The 22,863-nt window shown below is 44.7% G+C and overlaps 1 protein-coding gene across 1 annotated transcript in view; it reads right to left on the bottom strand.

Moving 5' to 3' along the window:
* CSMD2 (CUB and Sushi multiple domains 2) overlaps positions 1–22,863 on the bottom strand; it is a gene marked incomplete at both ends in the record, with an annotated part of 259,384 nt that overhangs the window by 125,022 nt on the left and 111,499 nt on the right. Inside the window, 5 exons of the mRNA XM_080632482.1 lie at positions 1,046–1,149; positions 6,491–6,612; positions 8,994–9,118; positions 10,273–10,360; positions 17,252–17,329. Coding sequence (XP_080488608.1) covers positions 1,046–1,149; positions 6,491–6,612; positions 8,994–9,118; positions 10,273–10,360; positions 17,252–17,329 — 517 coding nt within the window. The remainder of the gene's footprint in view (positions 1–1,045; positions 1,150–6,490; positions 6,613–8,993; positions 9,119–10,272; positions 10,361–17,251; positions 17,330–22,863) is intronic.

Raw genomic sequence — 22,863 nt, 5'->3', positions numbered from 1 at the left:
AGAAGGAACAGACATTTGACTGGAGGAAGAGCAAAGAGAAGCCATCGACATCAGGCTAATGAGAATAAACAGCCTCATGAGAGATGATCGAGGCTCACTTGTGGCACTTGTGACATTTTCTAGTGGCTACTGTAAAAGATCCTGACTTAGCCCTGTGCTACAAAGGGATCCAACTCCCTTTTATTTCCTGTATTAGCTGCACTATAACATAAAGCACTTGGTTATCAAACAATAGACTGACAACACAGCAATTCTGCATTCTAAAAACTGGCAGCATCAGAGATTTCACCTCTTCCTTTAGCACGGCTGCACTGGCCCTGTGCTGGTCCAAAGTCCTTTCTTCCTAATTAAATAAAATAATTAAATTAAAAAAAAAATAAATTCAGGGAAACAAAATCAAACCAAACCAAACTACCAAAAAATCAACAGCCACACCCCCCATAAAAAATGTATTTAGATGGGAAACAGCGATACAGGAAGGCCTGGAAGGAAAATGGGACTACCTACAATGCTTCCTCTACTGAAGAAAACTCCATAGAATAGCAAATCTGCAAACTAAAGGGTATAAATTCAGGGGAACCTCAATCCTCAGCCTTGAAGCAGCATGCGGCATTGCTTACACAAATGCACAATGGGTGTCAAACGCTCAGGGTGTCACTCAAAGAGAAGGGATTTACACATTGCAGTGTTAAAAATGACTGCACAAGAAGGACAGCACAGGAGAGAGATCCAAACAGTTCTGTTTCTGCCTGATCTGCACTCGCTCTTGTATCCAAACTTCCATCCTGTTCACTCAGCTCCCTGGACAGCCTCAGCCTCTCCCTACGGGACCCGACAAAGGCAGCTCAAGAGAAGCAAAGCAAAGAGGGAAGAGCCTCTCTGTCAGCTGAAGTCTGAGAGAATGTGACAAGGGAAGAACACACCAAGAACAGTCACACCAGAAATGACAAGCAGCACATAAACCATCCAAACACATCACTCACTTCTTGTCAGGCAAAACACTGCCATGTGGGTTTCTCACAGGGACAAAGGACATGCTACTTACACATAAAGCACCGTTTTCTGATCTCCGACTTGTCCTCCATCACCCACTGTCAGAGTGTCATATCCTCTTTCTAGTTCAAATTCTTCAAAGGTGAGTTTGATAACCTGGCAAAGATGCAGCATGTTAATATGAATCAAGCGCCGAGGCAGGCAGCAGATCCCCTTGTCTGGTTTATTTATCTGTTTGTCTATCAAGGAGCAATTTATAAGAGCATTAATATCTTCAGGACATCACAAAGGTGACCAGCCTCACTTTTTATAGCACTGTAGCAATTCTTCCCAGACAGACTGAGCTCTCTCTGAAATTACCTCTCAGATTTTTCTGCTTTATCTATTGATTTTTTAGATGACTTTATTGATAAAGATACGCGTGCTGGGATTTCAGCAAGCTTTCTTTCAGCGGGCACCGCTACCCTTTCCTTCATAAACCTGAGGTTATGGTGATGGATCTGAATGTGCATCCAGGCAGCATGTTGGTTACATGTGGTGCAAGCACAGAGCTTCTTTTCCTCTATGTTGCTCAGAAAGTTCCCCTGGTTCTGTCAGACCAAGAAAGGCCTTATATGAATTACTTCTGGGGTAGCTCAAGGACACGGTCCCAAGCTGTCTGCACACACAATCATCATCACATCTGTCCACAGCTGCTTGGTTCCTGTTTTCTCTCCTGCTCTATCCAAACCTTCCACCCCACTTGATTTATGCAGCCTCTATTTATCGCTTAGGAGCAGAGGTCCCATGGAAGCCAAGAGGTTTGTGTTTCAAGTCTCTCAGCTGCTGCTGAAATCCCTGATTTTCAAGTAACTGAAAATTCTGATGGGATTTAGGGGACAAAGGTTCTTAATCCAGCCTCAGACAGAGTGAACAAACAGAAAAGGAGGAGAGCTTTATTTACAGAAGTTCTTTACATCCACAACACTGGAAGAAACCAACAGGAACTTTGTTTCTTGGGGCTTTTTAACCGACTGGATCCAGCAAAGCACATGAAGGTACCCACACCTTTGTACACGTGCCTGTAAATATATTACATTTCCTAACTTTTAAATGACCAACTTCAGTTTCACGCTGCTTTTCTGCTATTTCAGACAACACAAAAGTTATCAGAAGTAACTAAAAAGTAAACAAGGACTTACACAAGTGCCAACAAGCACAGACACATGATGCCACCTACCCTACTTACATGGGAGCAAGCCCAGAAAAATCCAATCTTTGTCTTGTAATTTCCTGCCCGTTATAAGCAGTATCTCCTAAAAAGACTCGAGTGTGTGTGCAAGGAGGAATAAAAGCCCCAGAGTTAGAACCAAAAGCCGCTATTAACGGCGCTAGGTAAAACGTGAGCCTGCCTTTTCAGTCTTCTTGTATAGACTCTGTAGGAAGCTGACAACATTTGTCTGTCAAGAGCCACTCAACTTCAATCCCTTAAGAACAAAAAGGTAAGTCAGATGTTGAGTGTTCTTTAAAAAAGAACTGATGTATGTACTGACTGCACTGCCACGTGCAACTGTCTTCTACAGATAAACCAGAGGGAGGTTTGAGTTGGAAAGGACCTCGAGATCATCTAAATGAAATTAGTACTTTTCAAATGCCCAGAAAAGCAAATTAGGTATTTTAGCCATGAAATAGGGTATTACCCCAAAGCCCCAGGAGTGTGGAACAGGAGCTGTTGTGATACCTCCTAGAAGTCTGGAACCATTAATTTTAGTAGTAGGACCAAAATGTTAACCTGTGCAGATTCTTATTAAACCATGTAATGGTGGAATAATGTAATTAATACAGAGAACACAGCGCTGTAAAGCAGCACACATCATTAGTTAAATCAGTCAAGTAAACTGCAGTCTGAGGAGGCTGACCCTAATGAAATAACTAATTACACTCCAGTATTGTGAACACCGCAACCTCGCGGCACAGGAACTGGATGCGGAATGCAATACTTACTTATTCATTTTCTTATTTCCATTTTGGTCTGAAAGCTGAAAATTATTTCATGATTCATTAAACAACAAGAGACCTGCCAGCACCACAAACACAGGGCTGCCACAAAACCTCCATTTTAAGCTGCTGAAGTGACAGGAAGCAATTAGCAAAGTCATGAAAATAGGCTGGAAGATGACACCCGATTTTAAGGCTTTGTACTGCAAAATGATGTGAAGTGCAGGTACATTCCTAGGAAAAATCCACAATCATTCTCTCCATGGAGAACAGCACCTCTTGCAGCGATATTCAAATGCTTTACAAGCACACATTACTCATTGCCACCCCCTTCTCCCCAGTTGCCAGCATCTACCTTCATTTGGGATGAATCATCCCCTGGAGGAGCCCATCTCTGCCCACCGATGACACAAGGAGCTTGGACAGAGCTTTATTTGGCCACCTAGACTCCAGGTGAGAATACCCCCAGGAGAAACAGCAACCAGGAACATCCATTTCGTCAAGAAGGTCCAGAAATAGTTCTGATGCAAATTCACCAATTACCACATACATTTCTCAGCTCCCAAGTGATTTATTTTTCCACTGTGGTTGAAATTAATTCCCATGGCACCGGAGACCAGCAAAACCCCATATACCCTGAATATCCCCTGAATGGGTTTGATGTCACCCTCTGTAAAGGAAATAATTCCAAGTTGTCAGCTGAAGAGCTCTATGCCCATAATAGTGTTTATGTAGGTTTCTGAGCAAACTTCGAGGGGATTATGTAGCTCAGTGAATCTGGCTCACAGTTCTCTTCCAAATATAGAACAGATGACTTGCAAATGAGTTCTAAATTCAGCTCAGTGGTTTTCCCATCGCTCATATTAAAAGCTTCATGTAACAGGACCTGATCCAAAGACCTCTCAAGTCAATAGAAGACTGCTACCGATTTCAGCAGGCTTCAGCTCAGGCCCATTGTGCTTTCTATCTTCCAAGTATTTTACAGGCATTTTAATTAATGCATCTTCAATCCTCCCTCACCCATGCTGGGGGGTGTGCAATAGCAAGATCATCCATCCCCATTGCACACAAAGGCCACGTGAGCCAGGGAGGTGAATCCTCCACTCGAGCACCACAGCCCTGGTGGTGCTCAACTAACACAGGCCCTGTTTTAGGTAAGCAAGAGAGAGTTTGACACGTGCTTGTCAGAGGCAGCACTATTTGACTTGTTAGGTAGGAACACCAGTGACGGAGCTGGCATTAAAACACACACGCCAGGAAATCCCAGTGCTGTGCTGAGGAACAGCATCTCAGCAGCTTGGAACAGCAGCTCAAGGAGACACAAGCAGGCAATGGAAGAGGTGGATGCAGCAGTGGCCTTCCCAAAACCATCGGTGCATTTCCCTGAATCCTCCCTGCTTCAGAGAGATGGAGAGTTTTTCCCTACTTGTAAGCTACGCTTCCAGGAGGAAACATCCCAAACCCCTTTAGAACCTGGTATTACTGATTAACTGTTTCTCACTTCAAAGAAAAGAAGGAGGCAGTCTCTTTACACAGGTAACACGAACTGCTGAGCTGACCGATCCATCCTTGCTTCAGTTGTGCTACACTTTCTTCACCCTGCAGCCCACAGAGCACAAACTACACTTTCTTGTGCTAATGAACCTCTGCTCCAAGTTGTCAACTGCTGAAATTAATGGAGTTTACCAATCTGAAACCCCTTTAAGACTTATGAAAGCTGAGGACTTGCAGATTCTGGGGACCTTTATCAATGGTTTGTTATTACTCAGGTTTAAAAGCTGAGGAAGGAACTAAATGGGAAAAGGAGAAACTTTCCATAAGTAGGAATTCATAAAGACAGTAAGATTTTGGGCAATGAGGCAGTGTGCCCAGGGAGCTCAAAGACAGGAGCCACTCGTCCCATCACACTAATGAGGAAAAGCAGAGAAAGTCTGTGCATGAGGCTGGCAGAAAAGCAAATGAACAGAGCTGAAGATTCAACTCAATATTCAACATGAAAGCAATGTGACAAAGGGTCAATAAGACAGTGGACGTGGCCCTTTAGCATCTCTTGACAACTGATTGCCATCTCGTCTTTCATCATTTGTGTGCCGGAAGACCCAAGTGGAAGCGCGAGCCTACAGAACACCCAGGGCACATCAACATCCAGCTCACAACTTCTGTCACACACAGAGGTCTATGTTATATACTCAAAAGCTGGATTTTGCTGATCTCAGAAAGTCAAAGATGCACAAAAATACAGATACATGTAATACATATACCACAGGCTAAGATGCTGATGTATTCAACAACCTGTCCATGCCGAGGCAATGTGTACCCAAGGGTCTGCAGGCCACAGGCTGAAAAACACAGCTGACACTTGAGCAGTAATAGCTGCTGTTAGACATGGTCTGTTCTCCGCTTGCACATTACCCTGATGAAGGAGAACCTCCTGGGTCTGATTAACCAGTAAATCACTCCTGATAAATCAGCACTGAAAAATATCCTGATTCCACACTCCAGTTTCCCAGAATTTGGGTCATTACTACACTCCTATGCAGCCAAACCAAGACATCCGCTGGATGAAATGACCAGCTAATGACAGCCCTTTAAACACAAACTCCTTCTGAAATCGGAATATAGGAATGGTCCTCATTAAAATCACAATCCAACAGTGATCTGCCCTTATTAAAGGCTTGAACTGATGTTGGGGGGGAGAAAGAAGCAGAACTCCACAGGTTCTGCAGCCAGCCCATGGCAAGCGCTCCAGAGGGAAGTGAGAGCACAAGATGCCATCCCAACAGTGAGAAGGTTACAACTGTGTGTGGTTCCCATCATCTCTAGAATAGATGAGATCCTGGGATACCAACGTGTTTGTGAAATGCCTTCCTTGGATCAACAGCTGAAGGCTGAGCTCAAAAAGCAGGTTTGTAAGAGGCAAGGACCATGGTGTAAGGGACCATAAGTAGAGGAGCTCAGTAGAGGAGCTCAGTGCCTTGGCATGCAAGATTGGCTCATGAACCATTGGAGATGATGTTAGCAGGAACTCGGATACTGAGAAGAATGAAACTTGCAGTCTTCTGGGAGCAGAAGATGGTGAAGAGCACCTCAGAAAGTGCATTTTGAGCTACACAGCAAAGTAACTTTTGTCCTTGTGTTTAGTTCTTGAGAGAGGATCAGGCTGAGTTTGCAGGGCTGGAAGAAGCTGAACATTGCCCTCCCTCAGCCAGTGGGAAATGAAAGGACTTGATCTCACAAAGGGCAAGGCAGTCAGGCCCCACTCTCCGCATGATCAGTGACAACAGACTTGAATTGCACATGCAGACCAGTAGGGAGAAAAACCCCACCAGCCTCCCTGCTCCCAACCTCAGTGAGCACCGAAAGGACTTGTCTGTGCCTCTACTATACTGCAGGGGTACAACATCAGAAACAGAGACCTGAAAGGCTGAATTCAGGGACTACTCTCTAAAGAAGCACAGCTACACAACATTTCAGCTAAAGCACTAAAGCAAGGACACAGAGAGGCAGCTCCAAGACCTACCTTGGCTGGATTGAGTGCAGTGATGACCCACACACAGTAGGCGTTGTTATCGTACTGCACAGGGTAGTTGGGAGAAGTTATCACACCACTGGGACCACGAAGGTACATGTCACACATCCGAGCTGTGAAGAGGACAACAAGACAGATGTGGGAGTGAGGTCTCAGCTTTGGGATGTGTGCTGTGTTCTCTGAGGAGGAGGAGAGGAGTAGCGATGCAGACACATGGAAGCAGGAGAGAATTACAAATTGCTGCTGTGTTGCTCTCGCTACCCAAGAGACTCCTTTTTTCCCATGGAACAGAGATGAAGGATTTATCTGTGATGAACAGATGAGAGGGGTGTTTCCAGGGGCTACATCAAACAGATGGACCACCAGACCAACCCCCACCAACCCACTCTCTAGTGCTCGGACTCATTGTACGTTAAAGCCCTTACAGAAATACTTTCATGTCCAGGAGAGTGAAACCAACAACACAGAAGATACCAGGAAGGATCCAGTTCCTTTTCAACATCCCCAGAAAGCCATTTTCCTTTCTTCATTACAGGCGCCCCAAACACTGCACAGCAAGTATTTATCTGGCAAGGGCTGACTTTGCTCTGACATGAGGGTGGACTCAGAACCAAGAGGGCAGCTCAACTTCGTATCTTAAAAAGGTAAAGTAGGAGCTGGCAAGTCCTTAAAAGCAGGGAAATTTTTGCCTGTTGTCTTTTGCTGTAATATTTAAGTAGAAAACATGAAGAACAGTGCCTTGGTTTTGTGACTGCCCCTGCTGTTATGATGGATCCTCAAAACTGATTTATCTCAAATCTCAAAGGAGCTGCATTTGCACATGTGGCATCTGCAAGGCTTTTTTTTCCCCTCCAAATGGCAGTAAAGCATGGAAAATGATCTCCTGGCCAAACTGCCTGCCTGCACAGGTGGTCCCAAGGGAACATCAGGAATGCTGAGAAACAGCTCAGGAAGGAGCTGAGGGCATCAATCCACGACGCTTAAACCTCACCCCTCCTGCCCCCTTCCCATGTGATCCCATCCCAGGACCCAGAGGGAATCTGCTGTAGATGAGGAAGCTCAAAAACAGTCTCCCAACAGAGGCACCAGGTTTGATCACTGGGTATTAGAAACTGTTACTCTCCAGGGGGCTGAAGGCTGGCTCAGCAGGACCCTGACATCTGCAAGTTGAGGGAAACACAACAGCCAACAACAGAATGGAACAAACAGAAAACCAATGATTTAAAGCAGAAATAAAAAGCAAATGGAAAATTTTTAAAAAGAAAAAAACCCCAAAAGTTAGCAGTTAAAAAAAAAAGTTGATTCATAGAATCCTACTAATGCAGGCAAATCTTTCCTTATCTCCTGCAAGAGGCCACCAGAAATTTCCTTTATAGTGTCACATATTTATGCCAAATATCGTCTTACACTGATTCAATTTATTCGAGGCTTGTTTCAAGAATTAGATGGGATTCCAAAGCCTTGAAAAAAACCTGTGGATGAAATTAAAGAGAAAAGAACTGAAAAAATACCAATTTCTGACTTTAAGAGCTTTAGAGGGATTTAATTAAAATTATTGCAAGTTGTTCATTATTAGCATTACAAATATCATAATTATGCATGCGACTTCTGAGAGAGAGGGATGAAAACAAAATGGCCAAGGGCAAAATGGGCATTAGTGGGTTTCCTGCCGAAAGAAAACTTCATTCACTGTCAGCTCCTGGCTGGGCCACAGGATAATCGGGATGCTGCTAGCGAGGAACCACAGAGCAAGTAATCCCACGTGGCTGCCTACCAGCAGCAAGTTCCAGTTAAAAGAATCTCTGTCTTAGCTTTCCCAGACTTCATCTCAGGTTTTCACCTTTTCTCCCCTCTCCTCCTTATCCCATAAAAAGAAATACCTGGAATGAAGAGAACAGAAGGGGACAGAAAGCATTGCTAAGAGGATGTAGTACACAGCCACGAAGGACACAAATATCGATACGGTGCAGAGCTAAGAGCTTATGAAGCTCCACAGTTAATGGCAATTGCTTTATGAGTTCCACCATGCACAGGAAAAGGTGTTTTTCTTAAAACTTGAATTTCTGGAATCAAGCAAAGGTTCCTCTCAGGCTTGTGCTGAGGAGACTGGAAATCTGAACTCATTACACTCGCATGCTCAGCCAGAAAACAAGAATGACCATTAGAAAGCAATAAAGATCCCACTGACTTCTGACCACAGAGCTGGAACGACCAAATTCCCATTTCCAGGAGCACAAATGCACTCAGTGATGTGCTGAACACAGTGGTACAGAGCTGAATTTTCCCAACAGGCTGTGAGCATTGAGAGGGGCTCATCCAGCTCTGCCCCTTCCATGAGGCAGGGTTTGAAAACAGAGCTGGACCATGGACCCCACAGAGGACTGAGGTTGAGAACCAAGCCATAAGTTGAGGATGGAATGGGTGATGCACGAAGGTGACGTTAAGGAGATGGATTCTCTCATTAGTTCTAACTCAATAGAACTTGTCTCCTCACCTCTGCACACTGGCCTGTGGTCACTCCACGCCACGATTATGTCGCTCACTCTCTTACAGGTGATGCTTTTGGACCCTTGCAAATCGTAGCCCTCATTACAGGTGAACTGGATGCTGGAGCCTAACCTAGCAGGCAGAACAAAGCGGGAGGTTAGCAGCTGCCACGCTTCTGCAGCAACAGGTTTGTCACTTACTTTTTGACTCTCCCAGTGATTCTCCAAGTTGTGAACAGAGAGAGTTCACCAGCCCTCCAGGCAACAGCAGGGATGAATGAGGGGCAAACCTGTGCCTCGTGCATGTGCTTGCACTGGGCGCTGTTTGCCTGAGGTGGTGAAAGGCCACGAACAGATTTGAGTCTTTCAATGCAACTTCAGTGGGAATTTCATTCAGTGCGGGAGCACAGGCTCAGCCCCAAGAGATGACACATTCAGAATTCTTACAGAGGGAAAAATATATCTTCATCTGCTTTGTTCTTTAGTCTATCACTCTGGATTCAGACCCTTGGCTGGTTTAAGCCAATGCTGCCTTGTTCACACTTTACAGCAGCTGAGAATTTATCCTACAGCATTTAGGGACTACTGGGACTTCTCTTTCCTCCACCCGCACCCCTCTGATCCATTTTCTAGATTTCAGGAAAATTTGATAGACTCCAGTTAAACTGAAAGACACTTTTAGTGAACAAAACAGTCATCAACAGCAGAATGAGATTAAATATTGATTCACCATTGCTAACAGCAGGCTTATTTCTTCCTGCCTGCTTTGAATAAATGCAAGCAACTAGAAGGGAATAACAGCATTGTTTTAAACTCTATAAGAAAACAATTATCTAGCACCACATATACTTATTGACAAGGAACTGCAGCAGTGCTTTGGGAAGTCACCTCAAATTCACCAGGGGCAGGGCCATGCTGTGATTTAAGCTAATTTGAGAAGTGATTTTTTTGCTGTTTAAGACAGCTGTTTCTGCACTTAACCGGAGGAGGGAATGACAACAAACATTGATTATATGAGCCTGGCTAAATGCCCATGGTGTGAAAAGAGAAATGCTCTTAAAGAGAGATCATTACAGATCCTCATCTGGGCCATGCTCTCACACATGTGCAGATTTATACACACTCATTCTTCTACATCACGAGTCTCAGCAAGCTTTCGAGAGAGAACACATTCAGAGGTGTGCAGATGGTCTCTAAAAACAGACTACATAACGCCAAGGAGCACACACAACAGTTACAGACAGTAGCTTTGCAGCATGCAAAAACACACAGAGAAAAGGTTCTTACCTAAAATCGTTGCCTAGTCTTTTGCCTCTCTCTGGAATCCCAGGGTCTGGACACATATTATGTCCCTGGGACACACCAACCTGAGTTACTACAAAGCAAACACAGCACATACAGAGACAGAATAGCAAAAGAAACATTCTTTCATCAACTGTCTTGGTGGATGTGGAGAGAAAATGGCAATTGGTAGCTCAAAAACCTGAACGTGTTCCATTTTGTTTCAGAAAACACACAGCTTTGGAAACAAATGTAACTGGAATCGTTTCAGCTCAGTTTATGCACCCAAGTGTTTCTAGGAAATGCCAGCTAGGGACACAGTTCTCCCTCCGTTCCACTACAGAAGTACCTCTGAAAAGAGGGTTCATTCCCATTCTGCAAAATGACACCAATTAAACAGCCCATTTCCGAAGCCTGTGATGCAAACAGCCACCTGCAGAGGACAAGGTGACAGCTACCACCCTCCAACCCACCCAGTGAGAAAACAGCTTGGTGAAAAGGCAGCTGTATGATACCAGGGCAAGAACCAAGCACAGGACAAAAGGGAGGAAGGAGAAGGGAAATGTAAGTCTGGCGTTTTAAAGCAAGTAATTTAGTCTGAATATGAAAAATTCGATGGAGCAACCTCAATGTAACTGCCAACAGACATGGAATCTATGAAGTGGTGAGCAGCACTCAATAAACACCTTCAAACTTCATCCTCTATCTCCTCATTTCCACCTTCCCCCTGTTGAATGGCACAAACAGGAATTCAAGCACTGATTAGGGGTGGCTCCGGGCAGGATAAGGTGAGATCTGGCAACAGACTGATTTCAATTCTGAATTCCAGTAACTGCCAAAACACACAATAATACGGAACAAAGGAGTGGCTTTGTCACAGAGCTGGAGAACTTATGTGACAGCTTTTTGCATCACTAAGGTAAGGTCACAAAGAAAACACACTTCTTGGCAATAATGCTGAAGCAACGAAGCATGAATCTTCAATGAGCATGTTTCTGTTTCCTCTGCCTAGCACTAAAGGCAAATCCCAATTATATTCCAGAACACACTGTGTTAGCACAGTGCCCCACAGACCACTGCCAACTGGAGGATGGTTCAGTGACAGGCATGTTTCTCACAACAGATGTTGGCTCAACAGTCTGAGATGGGCATGGCACTGAGCAGGGTGGAAGATGTGGAGGAATGTGCATGTAAATACTTGCATGGAAGGTAAGCATGTGGAGTAGCTACAACAGACACACGCTTCACAGCGTGAACACACAAAAAGCAAGACTCGTAATTACACCCTGTGTAGTCAGGCACTACATCTGGAAGATACAGTGCTGCTCCTAGGAGGATGGAAGGATCATGCTTCTGCTCATGCTGGTACAGGGCTTTCATCTGAGCATCTACACCTCACTGCTGGCTTCCCACACTGGACACGCTGCAGCTCCTCCTCGGCTCGAGGTGCTAACATCTCATCCCACACCTCTCAGTTCTGAAAGGGCCTTTGTCTCTCCTGGCCTCCCTTTCCACCCCACCATGGCAGGGCCAGCCCCCTGGCCTGAGCACAGGGATGGGGTCAGGGCTGTCCCTGCTGCTGCTGCCCAGGGCTCGGCATTCAGCATGATGCTTTGGTGCTCCTCCATGTGTCAGAGGCCACAAGAGTAACAGAGATGCAGTCTGATGGGAAATGAGGCTCCTGAGAGGTTGCTCTCCCTCTTTTGCATATTCATAACCTCACACTACTCTCAGTCATGAGGACACAGACACCAGCAAGAGACAGGAGCATGAAAGCAGCACACGGCATCTTTTGATAGCTGTGTTTTGTAGGTACAAAGCTTTGCTGCCACCTTTCACAGTTTGCAGTGATTCCAAATGTATGAGGCAGGAGGAAGTGAGCCCCTGCCCAGAGAAGGGATTCACCTCCAATGTTTTCAGAAGCCGTGCCTCAATAGCTGAAGCAGCCGTGATAAAGTCCTGCTCCAGGAATGTGTTATCTCCAGCAGGTCTGAGATGCAAAGTAATTTGGTAATCCTTCCGCAAAATGAAATCACCAGCTCCCAAGAGCCCTTCTGCTAGAGCCTGTAATGATACAACTGCTCCTGAGGAACGAAAGGTCAGCTGAGTAAAGCCCACAGGGGACACAGTCTTCCTTAGGGGTTCTTAAATCACTGCCTACCTATGCAAGCATGATGACTGTGCACGCAGATATCTCCAAACAAAGTAAAGTTAACACACAAAGTGTACAAACAAGGGTTGTATGTCACAGGTCCATGAGGTATTGAAGGAAAAGTGCTAGATTTCTCATCTTCTGTACCTTCTCCAGAGAAAAGCCACACTGAACGAGATACGCCTGTAAGGTACATGTGCACGGATACAGCTCCTATAGATACATCTGCATTCAAACACTTGGATGCTCCTCCTCACAGAGCAGATTACCCCATTACCTTTCCACATCAGAATCTTTCTCCCATGGCCAAAAGACTATGCAGACAGCATCTGTCATGCCCATGTTAGTTACTCTGCACTGATACCACATCCATTCATGTCCCATATCAGATGACAGTGAACCTCCAAGCCTCTGGTTCAAGCTTTGGGAGGAAGCAAGGCTACAGATGACCACCCAACCCCACAGGCAGGCTGTCAGTTGCCAACTGCATCTCCAAAGACTAAAACCAGTTCTCCTCTCATTAGCTAGCATTATATTAATATCGATATAACACATGTAGATAAACCAGAGAACAGTTAAGATAAAACAGAGCAAGGGGGAAAGGAAAGATATCTCCATTGTCCAGTTGGGATAGTTCGGACATTTTATTTGTACAGGAGAGCAAAAGAAAGGGAGGAGATGGATTAGATGGTCACTTATTTGTTCTATCTTTTGTTTTAAACACACACACACACAAATATAACTAAACCAAAGGTTATAAAAGGTATTTGTTATGCTGAGAACTTGCTGTCAGTACTGTGTTCATCTTCCTGAAGGTTTGACTGATCAATGCCTGGGCTGGAGCACTCCAAAATGAATTCTTCAAGGTTACTAGGAAAAACAATAGCTCTTAAAAACTGTGATGAACAGCTCAATTTCTCCATTATAGGCTCAAGGATTCTTTCCCCCAAGCCATAGAACTACTTTTCCAACCCTTCATTCTCCTCCTGAGTTTTTCAACAACCTCTTTCTCATCATGCATTCCCTAACAGCCAGTTATGATTGCAGTGTTTGGCACAGTGATTTACTCCATCTGTTAGAAGAACTGAGAACCTTCTTTAGTTGTCTGCATCTCTCCATGTTAATAAAGAAAGTTCACTTACAGAGTCCCAAGGGACAATTTTTTATTGAATTTAGGACTGTAAAATATCAACTACAAACTGAAGCAGCATCTAAAAAAGGTTTTACAAAGACTCCACGTTTCTCAGCATGAGAAATACAGGGAAAGGCAGTGAGCTTTTCTACTGGCATGGGGAGGAAGAGGGAAGGACTGTGGCAGTAGTTAGCTGTTTTAACTGGTCATCGTTATGATCACACTGAGGATGGTGGTTATCCCATGCAAACATCAGGTCAAGTTAATGGGTTACAAAATTCAGCCCTAAAAGCAGAAGAGGTGACCCACTGACAGTGTGCTCACCCCAAGGACGGGCTTGCTGCCCTTTCGATCCAGGAAGGTCATTCTGCACCCATCGACCAGGTCTTAAACATTTCCAGGCCTCAGTGATACTGATCCAGACGTTAAATACTCATGTGTCTAGTGATAAGCAAGAGTGAAAAGGGGACAGACTTGGGCTATGACGCCCTAATGCTAGAGAAGACTATGCCCTGCTGGAAATGCAGCTGGAATGTTTTCACCTGGGGAATTCCGAGCCCTTATTTCACATCTTGCTGCAATCTCCACACAGAAGTAGGCACCTCCAAAAACATTTACAGCCCTTCAGATTTCACAGACCATTTGCAAAGACTGCGTGTCCAGCACTGCCCTACTCAAACCACACACAGCTCCTCTCAAAGCTGTGCTCAGAACCCCAGGCTGGCTCTTCCATGGCTCAGTACTCATTGCTGCAGTGCTGAGTACCTAGAACCTACCATACACTTTGCTGAGAACTACAAGGGATCAACACTTCCAAACTGACTTTGCATTTGCACATTTAAAATAAATGTTGATTAATCTGAATATACACAGATCCTGCCCTGCTTCGTACAACCCCTTCCAGTAACACCCAGCAGCGCATCTTCGGGTACGCCTCCTTCAAAGGTCAGAAAAGCAACAGTGATGCTGTTTGGTTAAGCAAAGCACCATGTTTTTTCCACGGTGTGCCCTGTAATATGCACATCTACACACTGCATGCAGTGAAAGAAGTGATCTGCTAAATGCTATCTAAAATTAAAACTATTTCTCCTATCTTGTTCTCCAGAGCTGTATTATTTTTCCCCTAAAAATGACTAAAGCAAGATGTCCAAATCGTGTCAGGGATGGTGAACAGTGACAGATTGCACTTGATTTCAATCTCAAATAAACACGTTTGCAACCCAGCACAATCAGTACCCCCCAAAGTCTGTATTTTTATGTATTTTCTGAAACAGTACAACAGTTGATATGTGGCTGTGTTGCCTCCATTCAGACACATAAAACACACAGGCTTTAATCTGGCCAGGTCCATCCAGGCAAACAGAAGTCCTTTGAAAGACCTGCAGGGGACAGAGCTGCCTTACTGTGACCACAGATTATTCAAGGGAGAAAAGCACTGAAAAACATTGCTGGTAAGAACGTCCTTGAAAACAGAGCACAGCTCAGCTGTGGCCATTACCAAGAGACACAGAAATTCCTGCTTTTCTGGTATTTGAGCCCAATGAAACAGAGCAACCCCAGTGAGCTCCATGGGTCTTTAATCAGCCTGTCCCACGTGTGGAATTGTCTCTGGTGCTTACTCAGATGCCTAAGCTCATGGAAGTTGGAGAAAGGGCCTGGCTCATCATGCAAATCTAAAGAGCGAGGGGAAGGAAGAGAGAACATTTTGGGCTCCATTCTCTGAAAACGAACCATTTCCTGGAGCCATCTTCTCTGGAATCAGCATTTCTGAAGCTGAAAATTGACTGTGGCAGAAGTGTGATAGCAGAAGGCTGTGCAAGATAGAGGTTAATCCGGGTTTACAACCCAGCCCTTGCTGAGAGCAGTGTGCATGGAATGAGCTGAAGGCACAGGGGCTGTGGCAAGCCCCAGGAATTTGGGCCACAGCACTATCACCATCTCCATTATTACAGCTTAACAGCTTTCAGGCTAAGCTGCCTTCCTATGCTCTGTTTTGCCTTATCAACTATGACAAGATTAGCACTACCCAAGATGCTGAATTGACAGCTTTGAAGACTGGAGCCTGCTCTCCATTGGGCGAGGATAAACTGGGCAGAGACAACACCAACTTCCTACAGTTTTATCCTCAGAAGCAGAGCACGACTGGGACAGAGCAGGATACACCAGAAAGGGAATCTCGGTCTGTCTCTTACTTGGCCTTCAGCACCTTTCCCTAGAGCCCCTTGCAGGGACAGTCATTAAGAATGCTCATTAGCAGCAGTAAAACCACTACAGGGACCCAGCTGAGCATTCCCAAGAAGGGAAACCAGGAATCCTCTGTTCTCAATACCAGAATACTTGTGTACAGTAAACCAAGGACTCCACACCAGGCTAGCATTTCTCACTCGGTGAAGACTCCATTCCCCACATTATCCAATATCCCAGGCAGCACATATCCCATTCCAAACGCATCCTTTGTCTCCCGTGCCCACACAATCAGAGCCAGTCCTATTTTCCAACAGAATCTCATTGTCAGTGAAGTGAACTGCAATGTTTATCACAATGAGCTGCTTCTTGGCAAGAACACATCATCAACCAGAGCATCTTGCAAACAGGGTTTTCCTTAAAAATGGAATTCACTTCCTCTGAATGTGCCTCGCCTGTTTTCTGCACTGGAGATTTTGGGCAATTTACACCCTGCTCTTCAGCCTCCTCACTGGGCTCGCTCCTGAAAACCCAGAGCTCACAAGCACTCTCAAGTGGGCCTGCAAGGGAGCTGCTTTGATTTCCGCCAGCCAGTTCAGCCACAGCGCTTAACTGGCTTTTGCATTCAAAATTCAAACGAATGAGGTGTCCAAACAGTACCTCTTGGTGGATGTAACGAACTGCACACACCGAGCCATCAGATCCTCGCCTCTACAAACTGATTTCAAATCAGCTACATTCTGCTCCTCTCTGAATTCATATAAAACAAAAACTTGAGTTAATTCAGACCCCTCCTGTGCAATCCCAGAGTCCCCTTAACAGCCCAGTGGCCTGTCCACAGTCACACACATGACAAAACTCCAAGTCTTGCTTCTGATCTGAAAAGAACCTGAAGTAAAGATGAAGGGACCTAATGGATTCACTTCCTGCAAGAGGAACATGCAGCAGTGACCAAGGGGCATTCTGTGCAAGCCTCTAACACACCAACCACTAAATACACTGGAAGTAAGTGACAGAAAGACCATAACAACTGGTATCATGCGCTCCTGCACAGCAGTGGTTTGATTTTTCTGCAGGGACACAAAATGCAAAAAGAAAAAAGAGAGAGACTGCCACTGCCTCTAGATTTTCCAATAGGTCTTTTTTGGTGTGGTTCCTTATCCCTGCTTCTCATTTTACATCAGTACCGATAATTCACTTTGCAATATCGTTTGCTTTGACACTTTCCACACTAAAAGACAACAGAAGTCATGGACCCCAGCCTGTCCTTGAGCAAGAAGCATACAGTATATATTAAATGCACACACACCAGTCCCCTCTGTTCCCACTTCAAGGAGTTAGTATATGCTTGCGAATAGAGCACTGGAAGGAAGTAATGCAGGAATGCAGAGGGAAGAAAGGGAAAAGCATTAAAACTTGTAAGAGTGACAAAGTTTTAGAGATTACTGGAAAGTAAATGAAATGTTCAAGGAGATCAGTACCCGAGAGACAGCGTAAGGAGGAGCCAAAAAACTTACACACTGATGTCTTCTGGTTGTTGTCCTTGCTGGGCATCAGCTTCACCCCTCTGGACTTCAGCTCCATTTGCTTTTTGACTACAGAGATTAAAAATAAAGACAAGAAAAAGAATTAGCTGAGCTTTAGGAATCACTTAAAAAGAAGCAACAGCTATATATGCTGCAGGACATCCTGCATCCCTCCCTCACAGCTCCACTGATCCCAACCCCTCAGAACCACTAGGGTTTCCTCTGCATTCACCATGTTAGGTCTGGACTAGTGTCTTTGGGGATCTGAGCCAAGCTGACCTAATCTGAGCAATACAAGAGGGACACAACCCCCCTCATCCCCAGGTCACAATGCCATTTTGCTGAACACACTAAACCCAGGAAACACAAAAGGGAACTTCCAAGAAACTTCAGGGATCCTGGGAATGAAACACTGAGCTGGTTTCACCCAGTTCTACTGATGCAGTTATTCCATGCATACATTGTGCTGTAAAGCCATCCTCTGCTTCTGTGGGAACACAGTGCTCAAATGAACACCCATAGCCTAAAGACTGCAAACATGATCTGCATGAACAGTACCCTCAAAAACGCAGTAAGACAGCAGGAAAAAGAAGAGCCATATTAAAACCATATTATTGGCAAAGGGTAAATTCACGGAGCCGCTATTAGTAGCCACAGGCACATCAATGATAAAATCTGCATCGTGGCTCTTCCAGAGGTCCTGTTGTGACCATCCCCTTTAAACATCATCCAGAAGACGAGAAAACACGAGGGTAGCAATGAGATTTCCATCCATCCATCACCAGGGGAGTCCTGTCCTTCTTCCCAACATGAAAATTCCCCATGTAACCAAGCAGCTATTTGTTTTTATTATCTGGACTTGGCTGTTACCGAGGCTTTCTCAACACAAGAGGGTTCTGCACAAACCCCACACTGTCAAAACCATCTGGACACTGGCAGAGACAGACAGTGGCTTCCTGCAGCACGCACACGGGTATTTCTTACTAACACACAGGATTTGTACTGGCACGTTTGAAGTTAATGTGGTTAAAGAACAACTTCCCAGCAGAAAGCATGGTGTCCAAACCACTTTATAGGATCCTTTTTCTGACGAGCCAGTCCTTATCTATGTAGAAAACCAGCCTGTCTTCCACTTCAAACTGTTCTTTTCTTGTTCTTTATCTTGTCATACTTTCATCCCTAAATTAGCTCATTTCTAAGACAAAGTTGTCAAGGAAAATTACTGATATAACTAACAAGGGGTTTTTAATCATGCTTTTCTTGCCTTTAAGGGAAAAAAATCTGTTTATAACATCTGTTTGCAGAACTTCAGACAGGGAGATGTCAAGCATCATTCCTTGAAACTTACCTAAAGTAATGCTTTTTGGAGCTAGATGCTAGCTTGGAGCTTTTTGGTCATCGTCTGGTTACAGCTTTCTGCTTTCTCTTTAAATAAAGCAATTATAGCTCCAGACTGAGAGCTGGATCAGGACTGCAGGGTGGGCGGGGGGTCTCCCCAGAGCAGAGGGGGAGAATCCCCTCCCTTGTCCTGCTGCTCACGCTCTGGGGATGCAGCCCAGGGCATGGGGGGGTTCTGGGCTGCAAGTGCTCACTGCTGGGTCCTGGGGAACTCAACAAAATACTAGACTGGAAGAGTTTACAGGGTGCTTCTTACAGACACTCCGCAGCACTTGAACCATCATCAGGATAAAGAGGTCCTGCTCTGCTCATCCTCCATAACACTGCAGTTAAAGATTCTCTGGCACTTTCCAAACAAGCACAAGGATAACCTCACGGGCACAGCCAGTACTCCCTCCCAGTCAATAAAACACAGACCAGCCCAAGTACCTAAGGCTAAAGTTGAGCTGTTGCAGGATGCACAATGGCTTGTGACTGCAGCATCTAATTTCCTGCACTGTGAGGTCCTTTGGGGTACAATTGGTGAGAGAGCAGCTATATTAAAATAATCTCCATTTTTTATATTCTCCCAACTTCCCATCCCAAATTCCATTATCCAATTAGCAGTGATTGTTTCCCCAAGCCACACACAGAGAAGTGCAGGGCTGCTGATTTCTGCATGATTAAGTAACCCTGAGCCTTAAAGGACACAGAAAGCTTTCCCATCACGGGTCTATGCCCTGCACCAGGTATCCATGTCGACCCCATGGATGGGGCAATGCATCCCTGGGAGGGTCAGCTCCAGTCCTCAGGGAACGGACCGCTCAGCAGAATCTAAAGCAACCTGCAGTGATTTCAGAGGGCTGCTCATCATCACACAGTCCAGCAGAAGGCAATGGGCACAGAGTTCACAGCTTCAATACATCTGGATTGCACACTCTCATAAGGACATACTCATAACAAAGTCCATATTCCTTCCTGCCTTCTGGAACCCTGCCAGCAGACAGAGCCCCACTCTGAGTTCATGACTAATGGAAAGCCCAGCTCCAAAACACCCAACAATAATGAAAACAAGCAGCAGAAACCAGACATTCATTACTAAGGATCAATCCTAAAATACAGAGACTAAACTGCATTACCCATGAAGTATATACTCCCCTAATTGCATCGTGTCTCTTTGAACAATAATTGATAAAGAGAGATCACTACATACTCTCCTCTTAATCCCTCATTTTGTTTGCAACATGGAGACGTAATGATGAAAGTCAAGCTTTACAAATGACTCAATTTAGATTAGAACAAGTCAGAATACGACATCACCTGCTTTTTACAATAATAAATAAGAACAATTCTCCTCTTCTATGCCCTCGAATTTCTGCTTTATGAAAATCTATTTTGTTTATAAATCTGAATGTGGAACATGACTACAAAGGACTGTGTCAGGATAACTGGATGAACAGAAATTCCTCTGTTTTCTGGAGGGTTTTTGCTGCTCACACGTATCTGATAGATCTAATGGAATACTCAGCGTCCTGCCACGTTTGAAAGATGACATTACAAAGCTTTTCCAGCGAGCAGGCAGTCTGCGCTGTTTCTTTTAAACCACTTCATGTTGCTCTAAATGAGGATTTAAGGAGGCATTTATTTATTTTTAATTTGGAAAACAGAATTTCAGCAAAAATCCATTCCAGGAACCTCTGTTCCCCTTGCTGGGGATTGCTATTAAATACAGATTTGCCTGAATCTCTTTCCCTCCTCCTTGGGGTGATTTAGTATCTTAGGATCAGAGAGTGGTTTGGGTTGGAAGGGACCTTAAAGCTCCTCCAGTTCCAACCCCTGCCACGGGCAGGGACACCTTCCACTGGAGCAGCTTGCTCCAAGCCCCTGTGTCCAACCTGGCCTTGAGCACTGCCAGGGATGGGGCAGCCACAGCTTCTCTGGGCACCCTGGGCCAGCGCCTCAGCACCCTCACAGGGAAGAGCTTCTGCCTAAGAGCTCATCTCAGTCTCCCCTCGGGCAGGTTAAAGCCATTCCCCTTGGCCTGTCCCTACAGGCCTTTATATCACGTAGGACACTACAGCAGGTCGCTTTTAGGGATTCTTACTCAAGATGAAGGTGAAGAGAAACATTCTCGAATGCATCCGCTTTGAAACTCCTCATTTATGCCTTCCTCCAGCTACCCTAAGCAATGGCTTTTCAGGAATCAGAGCCTACAACAAGCACCAGAGTTTTCCCATCTCTGCCTCTCTCAGGATTGCCCAAGAGACCCAAAAGGTTGCACAGCATAAGCCATAACCCCTTTGCAGCCTAAGCTGTGATTCAAGATGGATATGGAGAGATCAGTTAAAAATGAAGCATATATATTTACAGATACATACATATCCTTAAAAGCCATTTAAGTGGTGGGGTATGTGCCACAGATAGTTCATCAGAGCGCTCCTCAGGGCGACAGGCCTGTGGGTATTCTGTACTGTGCTATGGGTGACACTCGCCCACATTCATTTTCCCACCAGAGTGTGGGAGACAGAAGGGGAAGGGAATGGGGTGGGGAGATCAATAACAGATGCAATTATGTGTTGGTAAATCAGCTAAAAAGCAATCTTGGATCCAACTAGTGTCATAAAATATGTGGAGACATGGACTACAGCAGCCAGAGCATTATTTAGATGTTTAGCATGGCTTTAAATTCAGCAGCATTTTCATTGCCTCATTTACAGCCCCTCATCACTATGTGATGGGGGGATGACAGGGGACACCCGGCTGTGCTGTCACCTGGTCCCAGTGAGGCACTTCGAACTTGTTTTCTTACCACATGCAGGTTTGCTCACCACCTCTGGGGGAAAGAAGGCAGAAGGAGTGGGAGGAAAGAAAAGAGATCGATGCACTGATTTCTCCACAGTCCATTTTATTTGCTTTTACAGGGCATGGGGAAAGAAGTATCTGCAGGAATGCAAGATTATTTTAACTCTCCCTGGAAGGGAACAAATTGACTGTATTGAGCAAAGAAAACCTGTATACAGGCTGATTATATCTAACCTTGCTTTTATATTCACAAAGAGATTTCCAAATTAGGGGAAGGACTAGGAAGAGCTGAAATAGAACTTACGTTCTGCTAAAGCTAACACTCAACATTAAACAGGCTGGAAAGGAAACTATTTTCTCATAGATTATCAGCAAAGCCAGATACTGTCGCAGAGGACAGTATAAAATGTTGATAAATTAAGTACATACATGTCTTTGGAAAACAGACAGATTCATCCTAAGCCTCTCTTCTTTCTCTTGGACAATGCTGGGGCTTGCTTCAGTGCTACTGCTGAAACACATTTTAGCTGCTCTATTTCCTATGGTATTACACATGCTATTTTGGATGTATTTATCTCCATTAAAATACTTATGTCAAGCAAGGTCATGCTCCTATGAAAAGGACATCACGTTTTGAAGTGGCATTGGCATCTCTGATGTTCTACAGGCACAGCGTCCCTGACTGCACATATCCTGCCTTTATACCCGGTTTGCTTCTTGTTTTAAGTATTGAAATCTTCCCTAACATAAAGAACCTGACAAACTCCACAAAAGCCAGCACATGCGTGAAGATCTCAGCGTCAGATTCCCTTCACCAGCGAGGCAGAGGTTATTCAGTGCCGTTTCAAGAGCACATTTTCAAGCACATCTTTTCAAAGCTCAAAACACAGCAGCACAGCTCATTACCAACAAAACAGTTTCCAAGGATTGTGCTAGATTAGAACCCTCTGACATTTACCTAATCAGAGGAAATTATAACATCAATCTTTACTGTTCTATTTCAGAAAAAAGGATGATTCAGACAGGTGTTTTAATAGAAAGCAGCAATCATGACAGCAAAGGAAAATGTCACATCAAAAGCCATCGGCTGCACAGTCACTTGTTACACAGCAAAACCAATGGGGTTTTCCTTAGAATTTCAAGTGGTTTGTATGTTAAAGGAAAGCAAGGGAAGTTAAATAGCAATAGTGATTCATAGAGTAAAGCCCACGCTGGGGCCATGACAACACTGCTAAGTCTAAACAAGCAGGGAACGACCACACAAGGCAGGTTTGGAGATTTCGCAAAGGAAACTCCTCTCTCTTCCACTTTACTCCTTTAACATCCTGGTCTATAGCTATGGCACTTCTCATCAAATTCCTATTTCTTCCTTTTCAGGAAAGCTGAACGGCACTGACACAAACCCCTGGAGGGTGGATAAGGAA

The sequence above is a fragment of the Psittacula echo genome (assembly GCF_963264785.1).
Source record: "Psittacula echo genome assembly, chromosome: 21".
In the NCBI taxonomy this organism is placed as follows: domain Eukaryota; kingdom Metazoa; phylum Chordata; class Aves; order Psittaciformes; family Psittacidae; genus Psittacula; species Psittacula echo.
This window is presented reverse-complemented; position numbering and strand designations above follow the sequence as displayed.